We start from the raw sequence: 19,210 nt of genomic DNA on the forward strand, positions 1-19,210 counted from the left end.
TGCCTCACAGCTCCTGGATCGGGCATGGGGAATATAAGCCAGATGGAAAGAGGAGGAGTAAAGGCTAATAAGTTTGCTTTGGAAATAATCTTCTATTGAGTAATCTGGGAAGGTACAGTGTAGTTCTGCCAACAGTCAGGATATTTATTTATACTAAGAAGTCAAAGAGACATTTCTAGGAAGTGGATCTTGTTTCCAATTTGAAATGCTGTAAATAAAACATGAACAAAAGGCTAAGAGAGCACGTCAGAAGCCATGCTGATCTACAAGAGTCTCCATGGAAAGAGCACTTACACACTCCATTCGTACATCCCTCTCCAGGCTTCCAAACCCATCTCAGGACAAGCCCAGACTCTCATAGTTAGGACACGCTACTCTGTATAACCTTACTGCACATGGCTGCCACCGGTTAAAAATCCAGCCAGGGCTGAAGGCAGACCGCCTGCCTGAAGTACAGCCCTCACGCTTCAGAGTGTAGCTGATTCATCTACACTTATGAGACAGGTGGTCCTGCCATGCCTCTTGCCTTTGGCCAATGGCTTATTATAGTTGTACCGGGTGCCCTGACAGTGTCCTCCCTCCCGAGTTCATATTGCAATATAAACTAACCCTTGAACTGTGCTGATCTCTCTGCCTAGAGCTAACATACTCACTTGATTTGTGAGAAAGAACTAAATGACACAGATTTTTTTTTTACTATTTTTGTTATGAAAGGCATTTTTTGCACAATAAGCAATTTGAAATTACTCATACAAAGCATTTTTTTTCTCATGGAAAGCAATTTTTGCATAGTATTTTGGAAACACGGTATTACTACTATAGTTCCAGGTGCTTCATAAAAAAAACCTGTGTCAGAACCTGCAGTATGTCTGTGAGGGTAAAGGAACATAACCTGGCTAATCATTTACCGCTCAGCAAGAAACCAAGGGAAATATTCTTCATCCTGACAATATCTTCCTCTTCACCATGTAGTTTCACCCAGAAGTCTTTTTTTTTGTCCATCAGCACCAAGGCCTCCTCAGGACAAACCGGCACTTCAGTGTCCTCCGACAAGACCACGTTGTGCTCGTAGACAGCTGCGACGTAGCTGTCCAGGGCACAGGCCTCCAGAGCAGACAGCACCAAAAGCACGGCAGAGGCACGAGCTTTAGGAAGCCCCATGTCTGGAGCCTGGAAGTCGCCCAAGAGGAGGATGGGGCAAGCAAAGCCAGGGGGCTTTAGAAGGGAAAGTCTTGCACAAAACCTGGGAATTCCCCAGAGTAGCAGAAACCCGACACCAGGAGATGCAATCACCCTGCCTGGAAAGTCTCACATCAAAGGCAAGAGAGTCGTCAGCATTGAGCAATTCTGCCTTACACCACCGACAGGGAAGTCACCACTGAGCTGCAGCTGAAGAAACAACGTCGCTTGCCAGATTAACAGTTCAGGCGTGACATTGCTGTAGTAATGCAGCTCAAGGCAAGGCCGGGTCACAGCAGGAAAACAAGCCAGAGTTCGGGAAATCTCAGCAAAGACCAGCACAGACACATTCCTGGCCAAACCAGAGGGCACGGGGTGCAGGCAGGGCTGCAGGAGGCAGGCAGCCGGTCCCGAGCTCGGTGCTGCTGCACGGGCATTACCTGTGCCACCACAGCTCAGCACAGCACTGGCTCAGAGTTGTGGGGCCTTTGGGGGCTGCTCCACATTGCAGGGGGGCTGCCAGGCAGGCTGTTTGTCTGAGCAAACCCATCAGCACATCGCTCAGTAATTGAGCTCTGAAGACCTCTGGTCCCCAAAGGTCTCTGTTGGAAGAGTATCGTGAATGAGAGCCACAATTTCTAAATTTTGCCTATTGCAAACTGCTTCCTTACATCTGCAGATCACTCCAGCAGAAATGTTGAAGCTGAAGCTGCATATACACACAAAAATCACTTGTATCTGGTTGCCCAAGTTTCTTACCTTCTTTGGTTCTGTCTCAGCTGTCAGGTAACGAAATGCTTTTTTGCTGCACTTCCCTGGAAGAAGTGTTTATTGCTTTCAGTGGTTACATGCAGCCTTGTCTTTATACAGACTGCGTCGGTATGTGGATGCATGGGTAGACTTGCATAGGATTACTTTCTGTATGCTTGACTCCCTTCACACAATAACACATTTCACAACAATAAATGTTATGCAATCTTTGTAACAAAAATAATTTAGTGCCATGGTGACTTATGCCAGTCTTCTATAGGAAAATACTCAACATACAAATATACCTAAACCACAATGGCCTTGAACCAAATCCTGAATTCAAGATACTCACCAGATTCGGGGTTGGGATCATATACTACTTGCACGCACATTCCCTTAGCCATAGGACTGGTATCGGCAGTGAACAGACCTGAAGGAGCTGCCTCTCAGCTCCTGGACCAGCCACGCACTCCTGCTGAGTCCCTTCTGCACTGCAAGATGAGACCTTCTTGCATGCCATAGCCTCCCTTAAATCCAGATCCTTTCCCTGGGAGAGAGTTGCGGTATCACCCTCCAGGTTCCCAGGGCACAAGCACAGTATCTGCACTGAGTTTGTACCCAAGAGAAAAGGATCACATGGGATAATCCCTTGCCAGACTGGGACCAGTCTGTGGTCAAACAGTAACTGACTCCAACAGTGAACAAGGTTTTGAGAGAGCGTGGCTCTAGCAGCACTGATGTTGAGCTTCCATGAGTCAAAGTACATTGTCTGGGGCTTTTAATAAACGACATTATGTTAGACATGACACTATGTTATGTCATGTCACATGTGAATATCTATTTACATTTGAAAACAGAAAAGGTCATATGGTGCACAGCAGTGATAACCAGTGCTGGAGTTTGGATAGTATTTGCACTCCCAGCTTCTCACCAGCTCCATAACAGAAATACATGGGACTGAGGACCTTGAGAGCACCATGATGAGACCAGGAGTGGTGCCAGTGTGGGGAAAAGGAAGGAAAAATCAGATTAATAGGGGTCTCTGACCACTCTTAAAGACACATCCGCAGAACATGCACATCTTTATACACTGGTACACTGAAGGAAGGTCACTAGGGTCCAGCAGCAGCAACAAAACACAGGTCACTGGGGGAGGAGAGGAAGCAAAGATATGAACAGTGCCTTGTCACCAGCAGTAGCTGGTCTTAAGTAGAAATCTAACCCCTCTAATCCATACAGTAAATGAATTTGTAGGGCAGCACCACCCAGCATTATCATGAAGGAGCAAAGGACAAAGCTTATTTCACGTATGTTGGTGTTACATGGCCAGAAAGAAATAAAGAAGATGGGAGGGAGGAGCTGCTATATGATACCATGTCACTCGGTGACCTCTTTACTGGGTGCAAACAGTTCCAGTGCTGAATAGCACCTAGTGCAGTCGTCAGGTGCTGACAAGCTGTTGTTCAGAACTGGCAAGTAGAACATTTTGAGGTTTCAATTCCAAGTTTTTGTTCAACAGAGATTTCAAAGAAATGATGATGCATGTTGAGTTCTGACCAAGAGGTGGTGGCAGGTTTTGTTTCAGGGTTGGCTCTTTGATTGGAGTTCTTGCTCAGCCTCCATGATGCACTATTCTGTGCTGCCATGTGCCACACAACGTGCGCCAATGGCATAAAGGCAACAAAACCAAGGCAACATGAATAGGAAAAAAAATATGTGTAAGTGAGGTAAAAGAGCAGACTTGCATAGGTCAGCATAAGTAGTTGTATATCAGAGACAAAGAATTATTGAGCTTTTTTGTATAGAGCTGCCACGAATCACATCTTTCACTGTTTTATTTACCAGTCTCATAATAATCTGCAATTACAAAATATGCAATGCTATTTTAGTAAGAATGTATCCTCTGGCCCACAATACAGATTTTCTGAGGGCTAGAAAAATAAAAATCCAGAAAACAGAGAGAGAAACACAACTGCTGTTTTGCACTAATAAAAGATTAGTAATCTTACAATATAGAAATAGATACTTCTCAATGAATTGTAGCAATAAAAAAATATTGCTGCATTATTACTAAACAAAGCACATTGATAAGAAGTTTGTGCAACTGGAAATAAGATACATAATTGGGATTGTTGTAGTAGAGGATGCTGTATCCCATTTGGACATGAGATTAATAGTGTACAGCTTCAGTTATGGTAACATCATGGGAAGGCTGGTGGTTGCGGGACTTGTTTCAGATGATCCTTTTCATACCACCGTCCAAAAAGTGTCACAGTGACGACTGGTTTTGTTGGTCTTGTCTTACTTATCAAACGCCCATCATTCAATACCTGATTAAAAAAGGTAAGAGAAGGACATAATTAGAGGAGTACCCATATGAATATGCTAAGAGCTCAGAAAGGTGTGACAAAACGGGAAGAAGATACATCAGACCATCTCTCTTACTGAAACTAGTGACTTCATTAAAATGTATTTAATAGATCTGATTATTCACTATGAGCAAGGTCACTTTGGCTGTTTTGAGACAGTTTATTCCATTACTACCCCGCAAGGAACCTAGCATGACACAGCTCCAGGGTGTCCCATTACCTCGAACTCCCCGGGGGCCAGCTGCACCCCGCTGTACAAGACTTCTGGAAAGACGTAGTTAGTGCCAAACGTGCCGCTGAGGGAGAACATCTCAAACTTGGTCTGTGCAGTCTCCACTGGCTGCCCGCATGTGTTCAGGTCTGTGGTCTTGCACTTGAGCAGCGTGCATATCTACGGGGAGGAGAAGACAACAACTTATTTAGCAAGACAGAAACACTCTGGTAGGAAAGCCTTGTGTCATCAAAGCTAGTGTGTGTCAGAGCAGGTGACCATCACAGGATCTCCTTCATAATCTTTAAGCAATTCCTTTTTAATTGCAGCTTATTTTTTCAACCCTTGATCTGGTTGGGAGTATTCCAGAGCTGCACTGCCTTAGTAGTTAGAAGTAACCTTAGTTTCTGACATAAGTGCTGCCAGAACACCTTATTTCATCTCTGAACGTCAATCCTGTCACTTCCACTAATTCTTCCAATTTCCAGTTCTCTCATTTGAAGAGTCCCTTCTCACATGTCTTAGTAAGATGAGTTTGTGAATGGAAATTTTAGGCAAATGAAATTAAATCCTCCTCATGTGTACATTGTGCAACTGTACAGACAGGTCCTCTTACTGGTACTTGTACATGTTGCTAATGACAATTCGTTAGATGGTCTGGTAGTCCATGGGAAATCTGAATTTGATGTTCTCCATCCATCTCCTGGTGAATATATATCAAGGTGATGAAGTCAGCATCCTCTGTTACAGTTTTGTGTTAGCAGTTGTAGTACATAGAGGAAAGTAGGAATGGAAATGTTTTGTCCTTAAAGTTAATTCTCCAAGTTACAGCTGATAAACGTTTATGGACACCATGAAGAAATATGAAATAGGGCTAGCACTCCTGTGAAGGTTCAAAGGATGTTGGCTGGTTTTGCTGACAGGTGATGGCAGAGTTTTTCTGTGTCAGATATTGGGGGATAGAAGAAGCACATTTGCAAACATCAGAAGTATTATTCACCAAAAAATTTGCAAATAAGCAGAAAGAAAGAATCTAATTCTCTCAGTATGTTCTGAGGAAATGAAAAAAATACTGAGGGGAAAAAGGAAGAGTGGAAATTCCCATCTTCTCTAGAAAATTCAGTACTAGTAGAGACCATGTGGCAGCTTCCACAATCACTGAAATAAATTTTCCAAGCGAGCTCACCAAGAACCGAATTTATTCAAGCTACCTTCTTAAATGTATTAGATGAGCTGTTTGCTGGCTAAAACCTCCCCCCGTATCCTGGAGTCTGTACCAGATGATATGCAAAGGCCATGTTGACAGACAGAAGTAAACAATAATCCTCTGGCACAATAAATTATGAAGGCAAAGAAGGTTTTCTAATATGGCTAATTCAACCAGGATGTAACTCACTGTCTTCCCAAACATTTGATTAAAAGAGAGGAAGAGTGGACATTTCCAGTGAAAGTCATATGCCATTTCAGTAAACTTCATTGCTATGAGTTGAGTAATGACAAAAAATTAACATCTCTGTGACTCTAAATTATCAGAGCATCTCATAAAGATAGATATAAGCAACTGATTTTTTAACAGCAATTGTTTGATGAAGATTACAGAGGAGATTCAGAACACTTACTGCAGATAGTCACAAAAAAGGAGCTAAATTTAGCCAGTATTGCACAGCTAAAAAAATAGTGAGCACACTCTGGGAACTTAACAGAGGTTTAGAAACCTCTCCACTACATTTGTTGGATTTAAAGGTAAGCAGGCTTGGAGATTTTAGCAACTACTTCCCATTGCTAACAAACAGGACACCAGGACTCCAGCATACAAGAAAGTCATTGTCTTTTCCCCCCTCCAGAGCTGAAGGTTTCTCCCTGTAAAGAAGCTTCCTAAAAAAAGTACTCCCCCTCGAAAGAATCATTACCTGCAGATAGTACTGTCCTTCAACAACATGAAGCCCATCAAAAGCACCTAGCACATAAACTTCATCTTCTTGTTTCCCTGCCACCTTGTAGCTCAAGTGACAGCAGAGGTCCTTCTGGCAAACGGTGAGATTCCACTCAGGCTTAGTGACCGCAGTGAAAGTGAACCAGTCATAGAAGATGCGTCCTCTGAAATCATGGTCATTCGGTGAGAATCTTTCAACACTCGAAGCATATAAGCTCCAGTTGACAGCAGGCGGGGAGGCAGGAGAAAGGCGAGGGTGTGAATCTAGTTCAGCAATGAGGAGGCGACCATCCTCAGTTTTCATATTGTAGTAGTATGTTCTGGCTCCATCTGGTGCATAAATACCACTCCCTGAGGAGAGCGCAATAGTCAGTCCAAAAATAATAAAAAAATTCATATTATCCTTTTAATTGTCCCTACTGCTAGCTTATCCACTCTTTTCTAAATATTACAGAAATTTTAGTCTCACCAAAGGTGACCATTAGCAACTCAGTACACAGAGATCATGCTTTGGCAAAGAATAGCATTTATTACTCTTGGTGAGGTCTGCTCAGTGTAGACAAAAGCAGAAGATGTTATGTTATGGTTGTATTTATGGCCTCCCCAGTTCTCTCTTCTCCTGTACACAACAGAGTTGCTTGAGAATTCCTTTATTCTCAGTTAATTGATGTAAAAGGACCATCTACTGATTGAGACCATCCAAAACACAACACAGGCAAGTATCACAGGACCGTCCTGGTGAACACAGGAGATAGCAGCTGTCCAGTCCCATTTACACTGGCTGAGGACTCCTCCCCACGTGGAGAATTCACACCTGACCAGTGCCAAGCGACAGAGGGAAATCAAAGAAGATCAGTCATACCCATCACTGCCGAAGAGCCACATAAAATGGACAACAAGTAGCCTGTCAGGCATTTCAAATGAGAAGCCCCAAGCCAATTCTGTGGTTTCACAGCTCAGTGAAGATGCTGGTCTAGCTGAAATATACTATCCCATAAGCTAAGCTCTAGAAGATCAGTGCTACACTCTTAAAAGAAAATGTGACTTCTTAGCAGCATTACTGCAACAGGTCTGAAAATTTGTTTTTAACACTTTTCCACAACTGTGTTAAATACAGCTACAAATAAATCTTTCATTTGGCCAGAATAAATGGAGCCATGCGTTGGGTCTACAAGTATATTTATTGTTTGGCATTCAATTGCAAACTTCAGGTGGAGAGGAATAGAACCTAAGTTTCAGAAGTTTTTACTCAGATAGAAGGGGCAGTAGCTTACTACTTCTTTAGAGGCATTAAAAGAAAGAAAGGAAAATCCTAAAAAGCCAGGGAGAAGAAAAGAAAACACCACAAGTTTTGCTGTGCTTTGTATGGCACCAGTAGGGACAGGGGTTGTCAGGTTTAAAATTTGGTGACTAGACTCTTCACCTTCCAAATAAATATATTATATTCCTCTGCAAAATCACCTTGCAGAACAGGGAATAAAGATTCATGGTTATAAAGATTTTTCAGAGTGAGAATTAATTACCTGTCATCGCCAAGCTGATGTTGTGAGTATTTGCTGAAAGCAAATTGACACCCATGCCCATAGCCCAGGCAGAGTGAAACTCAACCGCAGTCAGAAACGGCAGGACGTTCATCCAAGCCGTCGGGAAGAGCACGGTGTCCACCTGCAACTCGCTCACCAGGACCACGGCAGGCTCCCGGAAAAGGATGTCGAAGCACGTGAAAATGCCAAACTTCCCAAAGGGGGTCTCAAAGGTGACGGCTTCTGGCTCTTTTGGGTAATTAAACTGAGTTTCTGACATAAAGAGATTATACTGTAGGGGAAGGAAAAAAAAAGAAACCAGTTAAAGGCATTTACTGCAATATCCTGGAGTCATTCCCTAAAACTGTTCAGAATGAATAGAGAAGTTTTTTGACTTGTGTTTGAAGCCGTCACATGTAGGAAGTCAGGCTAAAATTGTATGATCACCGTAGTGCCCAAAAGGTGGATATGGGGAGACACATATTGCCCTGGCATCTAGCTAGGAAAGCAACCAGCTATCTGCAGGTCTGTTGGTGTCAGCCACCTGCAACTCCCATAAAAATAATCTCGCCGCTCTCCCCACCTAGTTTATAACTCCAGTGACCTGAAAGACACACAGAAGAGAAATAATAATGGAAGAGGACCATGGAGGATCTGGTGCCAAGAGATAGGATTGGTGACCTTGGTGTGGAGATGCACGGAAGGACTGAAAGCACACAGCACCAGAAGGAAGCGCGAGACAGTACAGGGAGATTGCAGAGCAGAGAAGAAAACAAAGGCAGTGGTGATGGGGGACAGGCAGATGACCTCAGCCAACAGAAAAATCCAAGTTTGTGATATTCTCAGCTTTCCAACATTTTCCTTCTTCCTTTGCATTCACATTTACTAAAAGAGTCCTTTAATCTCCAGGTGGTCTGGACAATAAACACGTGCCACCGAGCCAGAAAAGAGGTTCAAGTTTACTGAACTTGTAACTCAGTGCCTGGGCTGTGCCAGGCTGGCACATGGGGGACCAGACTTGCACTATCAGTGTCCCCCTCACCCAGTTTGCTCACAAAGAAATATCTTGGCATCGCCTCTGAAGAACCAAGTGAAATACTAGGCCCAAAGTGCATTAAATAAACAACTGACTTCAGTCTGGACACATTGGCATGATATCTGGCACATGACCCTCAAACAACTTTGATGAACCTTGCAGGTAGGCACACAAAACTGAAAGAAGATACTTTCATTGGGTGCAAATGTTTCAATGCCCTCATCTCTTTTTACATGCAGCTTAGGTCCATGGTTTTGTCCAGATAATTCCCATTATGCAAAAACTGTGCTGAAACATCATCAGAAAAAAAAAATGATAGGAAAGGGCCTGTCTTCCTTAAATCAGACTACTCATCTGAGATGAGATGCAGATGAACATTTTAAAATCCTGGAACATGAAGGGGTAGTCTGGTGAAAACCTGGCACTGAAAACTAAAGCTGCTTAAGCAACAGGATCTCCAGTAATAGGGAGTTAATGAACTGAGGAAGTCAACCAAAGCTATATGCTACTAAATTGGACCTGCGCAATCATTTTTCATTCTAGTCTGTTTTGAGAAACATGATAGTAAATGCAAATTTGGAGTCAACACTTCACAGCAAGAGAGAGATTCTTTTAAATTATAAACAGAAGCAAAAATCTGCCATGGGACAATGACTGCCATTTAATTATCTTGCCAAATTGAGACATTTTGGAAGTAGTGGAAAAATAGCTCCTGACTTTCCAAGGCCACTTTACCTTGTGGTAACGAGCCACCAGTTTCCCCTCCGGGTCAAAGACGACATCAGTGTTGTACTGATAGCGACCGTCGCTGGGGCAGCCGGCATCACTGGAGTTACACGGCTTCTTGTCCCCGATGTTTGCAACCACATAGATGGAGTTATTCCTGGCCATGCAGCTGAGTCGTTCCTGCACTGGTGCTGGAGCAAATCTAATGCATTTTAGGAAAAAAGACTAACAAAATCTGTGCTGTCAGTGGTGTCCATCACTGGAGTGCTGAGGGTGTGCTGGCAGCACCTCCGATCCTGCAGCCATGACAGGGCATGCAGATACACAGGGTTGTATCTCCTCCTCCCTCAGGTTGCTTCCCGCACCTTGGGGCAGGTCCTGGAGCCCTCCCATTGGCATCCGGAGGGACATGCCACCCTTGGGCTGCCTGCCAGCACCCCTCCGCACCCAGAACGCACTCTGCAGCAAGTGGATAATCCTAGGGCTGGGAAAAGGCAGAAGAGGAGTCACTGAGCAGAGGAAGAGACTAACTTGGTGTCACACAGGAGAATATCTTAGCATCTGGCATAGCAGCACCTGAGGACTGTAGCTCTGGGCCCTCGACACACCAACCAGAGTCGAGCTGTGGAATAGTGCAGCTGATGTGGTCAAGGCAATTCATCTCCTCCCAAGGATGGGAGTACACAGTCCTCTAGCCATGGCATGAACAGCAGTGGGATATTCCTTTTAAGATGTGACAGCTGCCATAAACTGGCAGCACCTCTGAAGCACCCGTACCAGGTCACAAAGAGAGCAGACATCCCCCTCTGTAAAGTGGCGATGCATATGGCAAGGTGTGCATGGGCCATAGAGGAGGACCATCATGCAAGATACATATATAGCACCAAGGAATGGGGCATGCCAGACTGTGATGGCAGGCATTATATTCCCACAAGGCACTAATGAAAACCTGATTTAGGACAGTGAAGAGACACACAGATCACCTTCACAAAAACTAACCGTGTGAAGAACTGGAATAAAGACCTGCTTAGACACGCTGCCACCCCACACCCCACATTCACTGAAAGACTCTGTATATTTTAGCTACTTAGTCTCAGTAAAAAGTTGCACATCTGGAACTTCTCCCCATTGTGAATCTTCCTCTCAGGACCATTGAGGAATTACATCCTCACAGACGTAATATTATGGTCTTAGCACCTCATCATCGAGCAGGTGCAGAAAGCAGCGGTGAAAAAGGCAGACCACAGCTGTAGTTCCATGGCTGAGCACTTACTTCATGCTGTATGGACCTGAAGTCCAGCACTCAGCTGTAGGTTATCATGTCCCTGCTGGAACATGACATTTGAATGACAGATCATGTTCTACAGCACAGAGTCTCTAGCAATTTGAACTTTATATTAACTGTGAAAAACTAAGATTAAAACTTTCTGGCTTTGTATCACTCAGAGATTTGGACTTTGACTACTGAACTCATCAGCTCTGTTACTAGCTGCTCAGAAACTACTTTTTGGCTGTCCTCAAAAATGGTATGTGTGCTTTTATGCATGCTATATTTTATACATATGAACATAGCATTTGTAAAAAACCAAACAAACCAACAAAGCAAATAAAAACTAGTGCTAAGAATTTCCAATCAGTTCTATTCAAAATAGTGTGCAAATACTGAAAGCAGAATGAGAAGCAGCATATTCTGGCATCAAAGCTTTTCCAAATGCAAAAAAAAAAGAAGTTTCCTCTACATTTAGCAACCCAAATTCTGTATATTGTTTGAATTTCTCTCTAAAGTTTTTAATTCAAAAACCTTTTTTTTGAACAGGGTTCCCTAGTCAATTAGTCATGGACATGCTATATATTTTATCATGTAACTTACCTTCATATGCAACTTTAATTGGAACTTAACCTCATGTTAAAAGCATTAGCAGTTCTTAGGCATTTACTGGGTCATGACTCCATGAGACACTAGTTTGAAACCACGTAAATCACTGCAGAAGAAATCACCTTGTGGGGTCGGTGCAAGGAATCCAGTTCACCGCCGGATCAGGGATGTCCTCCAGGTAGGGGTAGATGGTTTCTCTTGTGAAACGCCAGCCATAAATGCCATCTTCAGGAGTCACAATGATGTGGGCGCCCTGACACAACAGGCTCCATTAAGAATTCACCCATCAACAGATAACCAGGAGGGTCAGCAGGAGCAGAAAACACTAATTAACAACGCTCACGATACACCTGGTACCTGCTGGGCGGCTTCCTTGATGGCTCCTTCCAAGACATCCATGTTTTTGTTCATCAGGGCCAAAGCATCGTCAGGAGAAACAGGCTCATCAGTGGCATCTGGCAGGATGACCGCGTGCTCGTAGACGGCTGCAGTGAAGGTGTCGGAGGCAAGGGCCTGAAGGACTGCGAGTGCAAACGCCGCAGCGTGCAGGAGAGGCTGGGACGGGAGCATGGCTGGTGCCTCACAGCTCCTAGAATGCTCTGAGTCACAGACAAACGCTGCAAAAGGTGCATACATAGAAAATGAAAGAGGGTCAAAGTTTAACTTTAAAGGAGGGAATAAACACTGGTCTGTTAAAGCATTACCTTGGAATCAAGCATCACTGGTGACATACAGGAAAGTATAACAGTACACAGTAAGGATGTCGCAACTCAACAAGACTAAAAAACTGGGCAATGCCAAGCATAATTGTGCCAATGGAAAAATAAGTTATTAAACACATGGCTAGAAAGAATGGTCCAATTTTTGTTGTTATACTTTTTTCTGTCATTGATTGCGATAGCCTTTTGGTCTCTGTGTTGGCTCAACTCTGATACCCACAGGAAAGGTGGATGTGTCATTCCTGGAGCTAGTCTTCTGTGAAGTTTGAATGGCAAAGTTGGGGGTTTTAAAAACTGTTTGCTTTATTCTAGTGCCTTCATATTCCCCAGTTCCTGTGATGTGTGCCATTATGTGCAGATTGCTTCCCAGAGTTTCTTTAGACCAAAGTCATTACTAGCACCTCTCTGTTCTTAGATGTGATACACTTAATGTGCCAGCGACAGAACTGTCCCTTGCATTTATCCCAGCGGCTCTCCCAGTCGCTTCTGTTTAGCTGTACATGACTTTCCAACAGCCTTCCACCAGAACACTTGCATCTGGAGGGAATGTTTTCTTCTGGAATCAGGCAGGTAAACCACCAGCCAGGCCATTAATCGAGTACCTCATTGCCTGGCTGCCACTTGCCTGAAGCAGAAAGGCAGGCTAGTTCACCAGGCGCAGTGGCATGTCTGCTCCTCAGCCCATCTTTCCTGTCCCCAGGAAAATGCTGTGTATTGAGAGGCCTTCATTTTTAATCTTTTACTTCAATTCAGTTCAAATGCATTTTTTGCTATAACATTTTCCATTTTTTTACTTTCTAGTAGTTGCAGTATTCTCATTTGGAAAAGCTTTTCGGAATAGTGGGAAGCAAAACAGGCTGCCTGCCTTCAGCTACAGCAGACAGTCATTGTAGAGCTGTCTCAGAAAAGACATGAATGCAAGCACCAGAGAGTTCCCTGCAAGAGTAGCACTGACCAAAGGTTTCAACCATTAGAAACATTGATTTGCATCTGGTAATTTTCACCTCTAAGTAATTCTCTACATACATTGCTAGATACAGCATGCTCATTCAGGAGCCTTAAATATGAGCCTTTAAAAGGCTGCAATAGAGATTTCAGTGATAATTGAAGTAATGTAGCTTGGAAGCCTTTTTTTCCCTCCTGTTTTTCTTATCAAATGAAATATGGATTGAGTCACATGAACCACAATCAGACGTAAGTCTGAAAGAGGAAGCAGTAAATGGTCCATTGTTTAGCAACAGCTAGGACAACAGTCAGCCCAGAAAGGTGACTCCCCTGGCAGAGCTGAGCAAAAAAAGTGACAAGCGCAGGGGCCGGGCACTGCCCTGCAAAGTTCAAGTCACACTGCCAGGACAGGGGGGTTTCTGTAGTACGGTGGGATGGAGGCATCCCTGTCTGCCTCTGTACCAGCAGGCACCACCGCCTACTGCCTGCAGAGCTGGGCGCTCACCCAGGAGCAAGGAACTAACTCCGGTTAAACAAACAAACCCACTGAATAAAACGTAACGAAACTACAGCGGTCCAGGCTATACATGGCTGTGGACAATGTAAGAGGAATTTTATCCTAGAGCTCCCTCTGCTTTTCACACCTCCGTCCTCCCAGTCCACTCTGCTCACCCCTCTACCGCCCTCTCCCCCGTCTCTGCTACTGCCCGAGGTCTGACTTACTTTTGTGAAACAGGAGGCGATTTGATGCTGAATCAGCTTAGCTGTAGAGGTAGTCCGTCTTCAGATTGTGGTCCTGCTTCTTTTCTTGTGCTAAGAGAGACTGCGTGGAAGACTGCTCCTTATTCGACGGGTTAATCTTGCTGTGGAGACGCCTCTGTGAAGGGTCACGCCTGCAACCATGCAATCACTGCAAAGCAGTAAGGACATGCGGGCAGGGGTGAGGAAATTGCAAGCTGCTCATTTTTAGCAACAGCACATAGTTATGTTGCTTAGCTGTAACAGGACACCATGTCCAAGGGCGCAGATACAAATGTAGAGATACAGTACTTTTTCTCCACAAACAAGTAGAGTGTTTTCCATTACTTCTATTATATGAATTGTAGAGGGTTACAATTTAATACATCTAGAGACTAAAATCTTGTTTCTACAACATTCGCTTTGTTCAAAAACAATGTATTTTACATCCTGCAAGTCTAATTTTCAGTACATTTATCAGATTAAATGTGAACAGTGTTTTTATTTCAAAACAAACCTGCAGAACAAACAACAGAATTAACAGTACATAGAAATCTTAGCCACACCACTGAAAATAATCCAGTCCACTTGCTTAGAAGGTACAGTCTGCAGAGCCTGCACCCGCACACATGCCAGTGTGTTCAATCTGCTCAAGCTGTTCACCAGCCTTTCCCAACACGTTCCTGCACAGTCCTGACTCTCCCTCGCACCAGCATGAGCAACCATTTCACAGGAAGACAGATATGCACCTGCAAAATTGCTCATTTTGAGAATTTTTGATATGGACCCACCTGACTGCCTGAAAAAGGTGATAAAGTTATCAATAGTTTTGTGGAAAGGAAATTTTCCACACCCTAAAGCTGTGGCCAGAAAGATTCAAGTAGACTCCTCCAACTGTAAGTTAGGGCATGGCATGGTAACATATTACACTGTGTACTCAGCTGAATAACTGAGTTATTTTTGAAGCAATGGTGTTTGGAGGCTTGTTTTCTTTTTCAAAGTAAATGGTAACTTAAAAGTTCAACCATCGGCCTTCAAAGGTTCTGTTAATCTCTGGTTTAGAAAAGTGTGTGTTCAGAGATGGGGTGGAACAGAGATGTTTGTGGAAATGACTTCTAATACCCTGCCAAAAATTTCAAAGAATTAAAAATCGGTTGTTATTGGGCCACAACCCACTGCTGTGCACCTGAATCCTACACCACTAAAGTCAGAGGAATTTATTTTCTGTTGTCCCCAGTGAGATCAAGGTCAAGCCTATGACAATCAAAAGCTATCATACGAAAACACATACAGAACTGCCCAGTAGAGTAATTCATTTTTGCTGCAAAATCCAATCAACAAATCAATGTGCAATGACTATGCTGTTAGATAAGGCAGCATGAGAAATAGAATGCCATTGTCATTATGGGTATTAATATTAATTAACATTAATTAACATTATGATTAATTATTATTAATTAGCATTACAGAAACAAGCAGATGAGGTCTTAAAGGATCTGCAGTGAAATCATGGTGAAGCTTGCTGTGTGTGTGGAGGGTCCTTTTCATACCACCTCCCAAAGAGTGTTACACTCAAAACTGGCTTTGATGTACTAGTCCAATTTATCAGACATCCATCATGTAGCACCTGGTTATGGGAAAGTAAAATAAACAGGAACATCAGCAAAGCAGTACTATTGTATGACAAACACAATGTAATATATTAATTAATGTTGACCTAGTTGAGTGATGTCTTGAAAAAAGACAAAGCAAAGCATGTCTGAGTCTCTTATTCACTTGGAGATACCACAAATTCTGAGAAAAACTACACTTCTTCTGTCTTGAGCAAGATCTTGTTCTAGGAGATTTGGGGAAGAAGGGAATCGAGGAAATGGACCTGCTGTATGAATGCAACCGGGAAAATCAGGCAGAAATAAAGCTGCCTTGAACTCAAGCCGGTTACTGAAAGAGAGGACACTGATAACTCCCAAGTTGCTCCTGTGCCTTGCAGTGGCTTTTTGGCCATTTGTGTTACAAGTCTGACTACTCACAAGGGTGTCCCATTAACTTGAACTCCCCGGGGGCCAGCTGCACCCCGCTGTACAAGACTTCTGGAAAGACGTAGTTAGTGCCAAACGTGCCGCTGAGGGAGAACATCTCAAACTTGGTCTGTGCAGTCTCCACCAGCTGCCCGCGCGTGTTCAGGTCTGTGCTCTTGCACTTGAGCAGCGTGCATATCTGCGGGGAGGAGGGTACAGAAAGGCAAAATACCACTAAGCTTTCAACAGTCAAGAGCTGGATTTGATTGTAAGAAAAGCTGTCATGATGAAGAAATTATCCAATACATCTACTCATTTATTTAGGCCAAGAGGATCCATGGGTGCTCTTGGCACCTGAAACTTTGCAGAAAGACAGTTCTTTGCCAGCACCACAGCAAAGCACTGTGTCTGTGTGTACACGTGTGTTTATAAGTTACGTGTGCATCCATGCATTATGCATATGCATTTAGTCATAGATGTGGAATAGTTTATTATCTAGGTAAGTTACTTCAGCTCTGGCTGAGTTTCCTAAAAAACTGAAGCCATACTTATTTGCCTACTCTAGTGGGAATACTCTAAAAATATTGAGAAAAGATATTAAGATATAGCACATTAAAAACGTCTAACAATGAAATTTAAAAGAACGAATACACTGACAAGCCATGTGAATACAAAGGTTATATCCGTATTTAGTTTCTTCATTTTGTGAGACAACTGCATGTTAGAGAATCACATCAGCACAATAGCACAATCCACTGAGCAGAAAACAGCTCTCTGTTGTGACAAGAGCATCCCTATGAAGACAGGGAGAACTGTACGATCTTCTCTCCCTTTCGTACACATATATGGAAACCTCCTTGAAGTGTTATAGCACAGGGTCAACTCAGGGCCTTCACTTTCATAATTTATAACATAGACAGAAAAGCAGGATCAGCACCCCTAATGAAGTCAAAATACATCATGAAGAAAAATGTTTTCAGAGGGGCCTAAAAAATGCCTCCTCTTAAACCCGCTCAATCAAAAATGAGACAAATGCAAATGGGCTGCAAAGAGAGTGTTGCAGCCTTCCCACTGCCCAAATAAGAACAGAAAACATTTACCTGCAAATAATACTCTCCTTCAATAACATGTAGCCCATCAGAGGCACCCAGAACATAAACGTCATCTTTCTGCTTCTCTGCCATCTTGTAACTCAGATGGCAACAGAGGTCCTGCTGGCAAATGGCATGATTTCCCTCAGGTTCAGTGAGCTCCGTGAAGGAGAAGAGATCGTGGTAAACGACCCCAGTGAAATAGTGATCGTTTGATGGAAGCTGTTCAATACTGCTGGCATACAATTTCCAGTTAACAGCAGCAGGATAGTCAGGAGACAGATGTGAGCATGAACTCAGTTCTGTCACCAAAAGCTGACCATTTTCCATTTCTGTATTATAATAATACGCTCTTGGGCTGTCTGGGGCATAAATACCACTCCCTGCAAACACATAACACCAGAAAGCTTAGCTTTTAATCTGAGAGCAAATGTATGGTACAAGTAAGCAGTCTTCACTAATTAAAGATGAGCCAAATTTTATTCTAATGTTTACCAGATTGTTTTGAAACTAAATTGAGCCTTCACAGACTACAATCCTAACCTAATGCTTTTTGCAATCAGTGGAAAGTAGACCAAACTCTGATGTTTCATGTATTGTAAGTGACAAGATTGGTGTGCCATTTTGTATGATTTAAGTGGCTGAAGCTATACATTCCTCATTGAGTTTAGCTGCATCAGAAATCAGTATTTCTGCTTAAAATGAATGGTAACGCTGTCAAGTCAAAAATATTCTGCAAGGAAAAGATGTTACCAAAAGTCACATCTTTATGCAAGCTCTTTACATAAATACATGAATCTTTAAAGCCCAGAGTAAAACCTATCCATAAAGAATGAGAGTTGTATGACATAGGGTCATCAATGACTGAGAACTAAAGCAACAGCCCATATCTGCTTTTATTTGGAAGGCAAAGGTTAGGGCTACATTTTAGCAACACCAGTTGCTAAAACCTTCCTCTCACTTCTGCAAGCATGTGCCCACAAAACTTGTGCTTGACTTCTAGCGTCTGTTCAGGAAAAACATACGGTGAAAACAGAGCCCGCAAAGAAACGTTGGCGCAAGGTGTCCAGCCCAGAAGTAATGTTTGCAGGACTCACAAGAACGTTTCTCAGAGTTAGTTTTCTACCTAGGGGAGAAAAAAAAGTTTAAGCCTTCACATGACCAAAACATCAATAAACACCAGGGTCAGAAGATGAAGAATCACGTGCATAAACTCTCAGGACTGATCATTTAACAAATATCTAAAGGTGTTCTAGTCACCTTAAGTATTTCTGAGTTCTTACGTACCACATTTGGATTTCCTTTTTATCTGTACAAGTTCTCTTGTCCTAATCCTGTTGACATGTGTATGCATGCCTAAAGCTGATGGGAATTTCTGCTCAGGTCAACTGCACTACATAGATATAAATGTTGCTCACGGAAACAAGATCAATTAGAGCGATATCACATTACCTGTCATACCTAAAGTGGAGTTGCACGTATTTGCTGAAAGTAAGTTGACGCCCATACCCATAGCCCATGCTGAGTGAAACTGGACCGCCGACAGCAGTGGGAGAGTGTTACCCCAAGCGGTTGGGAACAGAATGCTGTCAGCCTGAAATCTGCTTGCCAAGACCACAGCTGGGGTCATGGTAGAGTGTGTCTGCACAAGTGAAAATGCCAAAGTAGCCAAAGGACGTATTGAAAGTAACAAATTCTGGATCCTTGGGGTAATTAAACTGTTTCTCTGTCACAAAAAGGTTGTACTGTTCATGGAAAGGAAGGAATGGAGAAAAAAAAGATTAGAAAAGAAATCAAACCATTTAAATCAGACTAATATTGAATATAATACTCATTCACATAAATACAAGTAACAGAGAATATGTTTTGTGAACATGCTATACCTTAATTTCAAAAAGGACAATTCATACCACTGCAAGAGAAGTCAAGCACAAGTATCTGTGGTTCTGATTTATACCAGTGAAGGGGATTTGTATTTAGTTAGCAAGAGTTTACGACATTAATGTTTTAGTATCTTATGTGACACTTCCTATGGAGAAGCAGTAAAAATAGAGGTCTTATTGAGGTTTAATTAATTTCTTTTAATCACTTGCAAT

The 19,210-nt window shown here is 42.9% G+C and overlaps 2 protein-coding genes across 3 annotated transcripts in view; both read right to left on the reverse strand.

Moving 5' to 3' along the window:
• Positions 1–3,746: 3,746 nt before the first annotated feature.
• Positions 3,747–17,185, reverse strand: LOC103912691 (pantetheinase-like). 2 transcript variants are annotated; one of them, XM_009319056.1, is made up of 9 exons: positions 17,124–17,185; positions 13,991–14,177; positions 11,961–12,202; positions 11,726–11,856; positions 9,737–9,929; positions 7,966–8,257; positions 6,420–6,793; positions 4,519–4,689; positions 3,747–4,259 (listed from the first exon to the last, which is right to left on the reverse strand). In XM_009319056.1, exons 3-9 carry the CDS (start codon positions 12,171–12,173, stop codon positions 4,131–4,133), a joined length of 1,503 nt encoding a protein of 500 aa, XP_009317331.1. In that variant the 5' UTR covers positions 12,174–12,202; positions 13,991–14,177; positions 17,124–17,185; the 3' UTR covers positions 3,747–4,130. The 2 variants fall into 2 exon arrangements, with proteins under 2 accessions (XP_009317331.1, XP_009317332.1); XM_009319057.1 differs by having other exon boundaries at positions 11,961–12,220.
• Positions 15,513–19,210, reverse strand: part of LOC103912737 (pantetheinase-like) — a 5,393-nt gene continuing 1,695 nt past the window's right edge. The window contains 5 exon segments of the mRNA XM_009319133.1: positions 15,513–15,636; positions 16,056–16,222; positions 17,124–17,497; positions 18,567–18,741; positions 18,743–18,859. Of these exon segments, the coding sequence (XP_009317408.1) occupies positions 15,513–15,636; positions 16,056–16,222; positions 17,124–17,497; positions 18,567–18,741; positions 18,743–18,859 (957 nt within the window).

The sequence above is a fragment of the Pygoscelis adeliae genome, unplaced genomic scaffold (assembly GCF_000699105.1).
Source record: "Pygoscelis adeliae isolate BGI_AS28 unplaced genomic scaffold, ASM69910v1 Scaffold172, whole genome shotgun sequence".
Taxonomy (NCBI): domain Eukaryota; kingdom Metazoa; phylum Chordata; class Aves; order Sphenisciformes; family Spheniscidae; genus Pygoscelis; species Pygoscelis adeliae.

What these genes read in the sequence shown, in the direction of transcription:
- LOC103912691 (XM_009319056.1), bottom strand. Translation starts at nt 12,173, where the DNA reads ATGCTCCCGTCCCAGCCTCTCCTGCACGCTGCGGCGTTTGCACTCGCA. An exon ending in CCTTGCACCGACCCCACAAG is followed by an intron (nt 9,930 to 11,725) that starts GTGATTTCTTCT and finishes AAAATGCATTAG; the next exon opens with ATTTGCTCCAGCACCAGTGC. An exon ending in TGGCCCCCGGGGAGTTCGAG is followed by an intron (nt 4,260 to 4,518) that starts GTAATGGGACAC and finishes TTTTTTAATCAG; the next exon opens with GTATTGAATGATGGGCGTTT.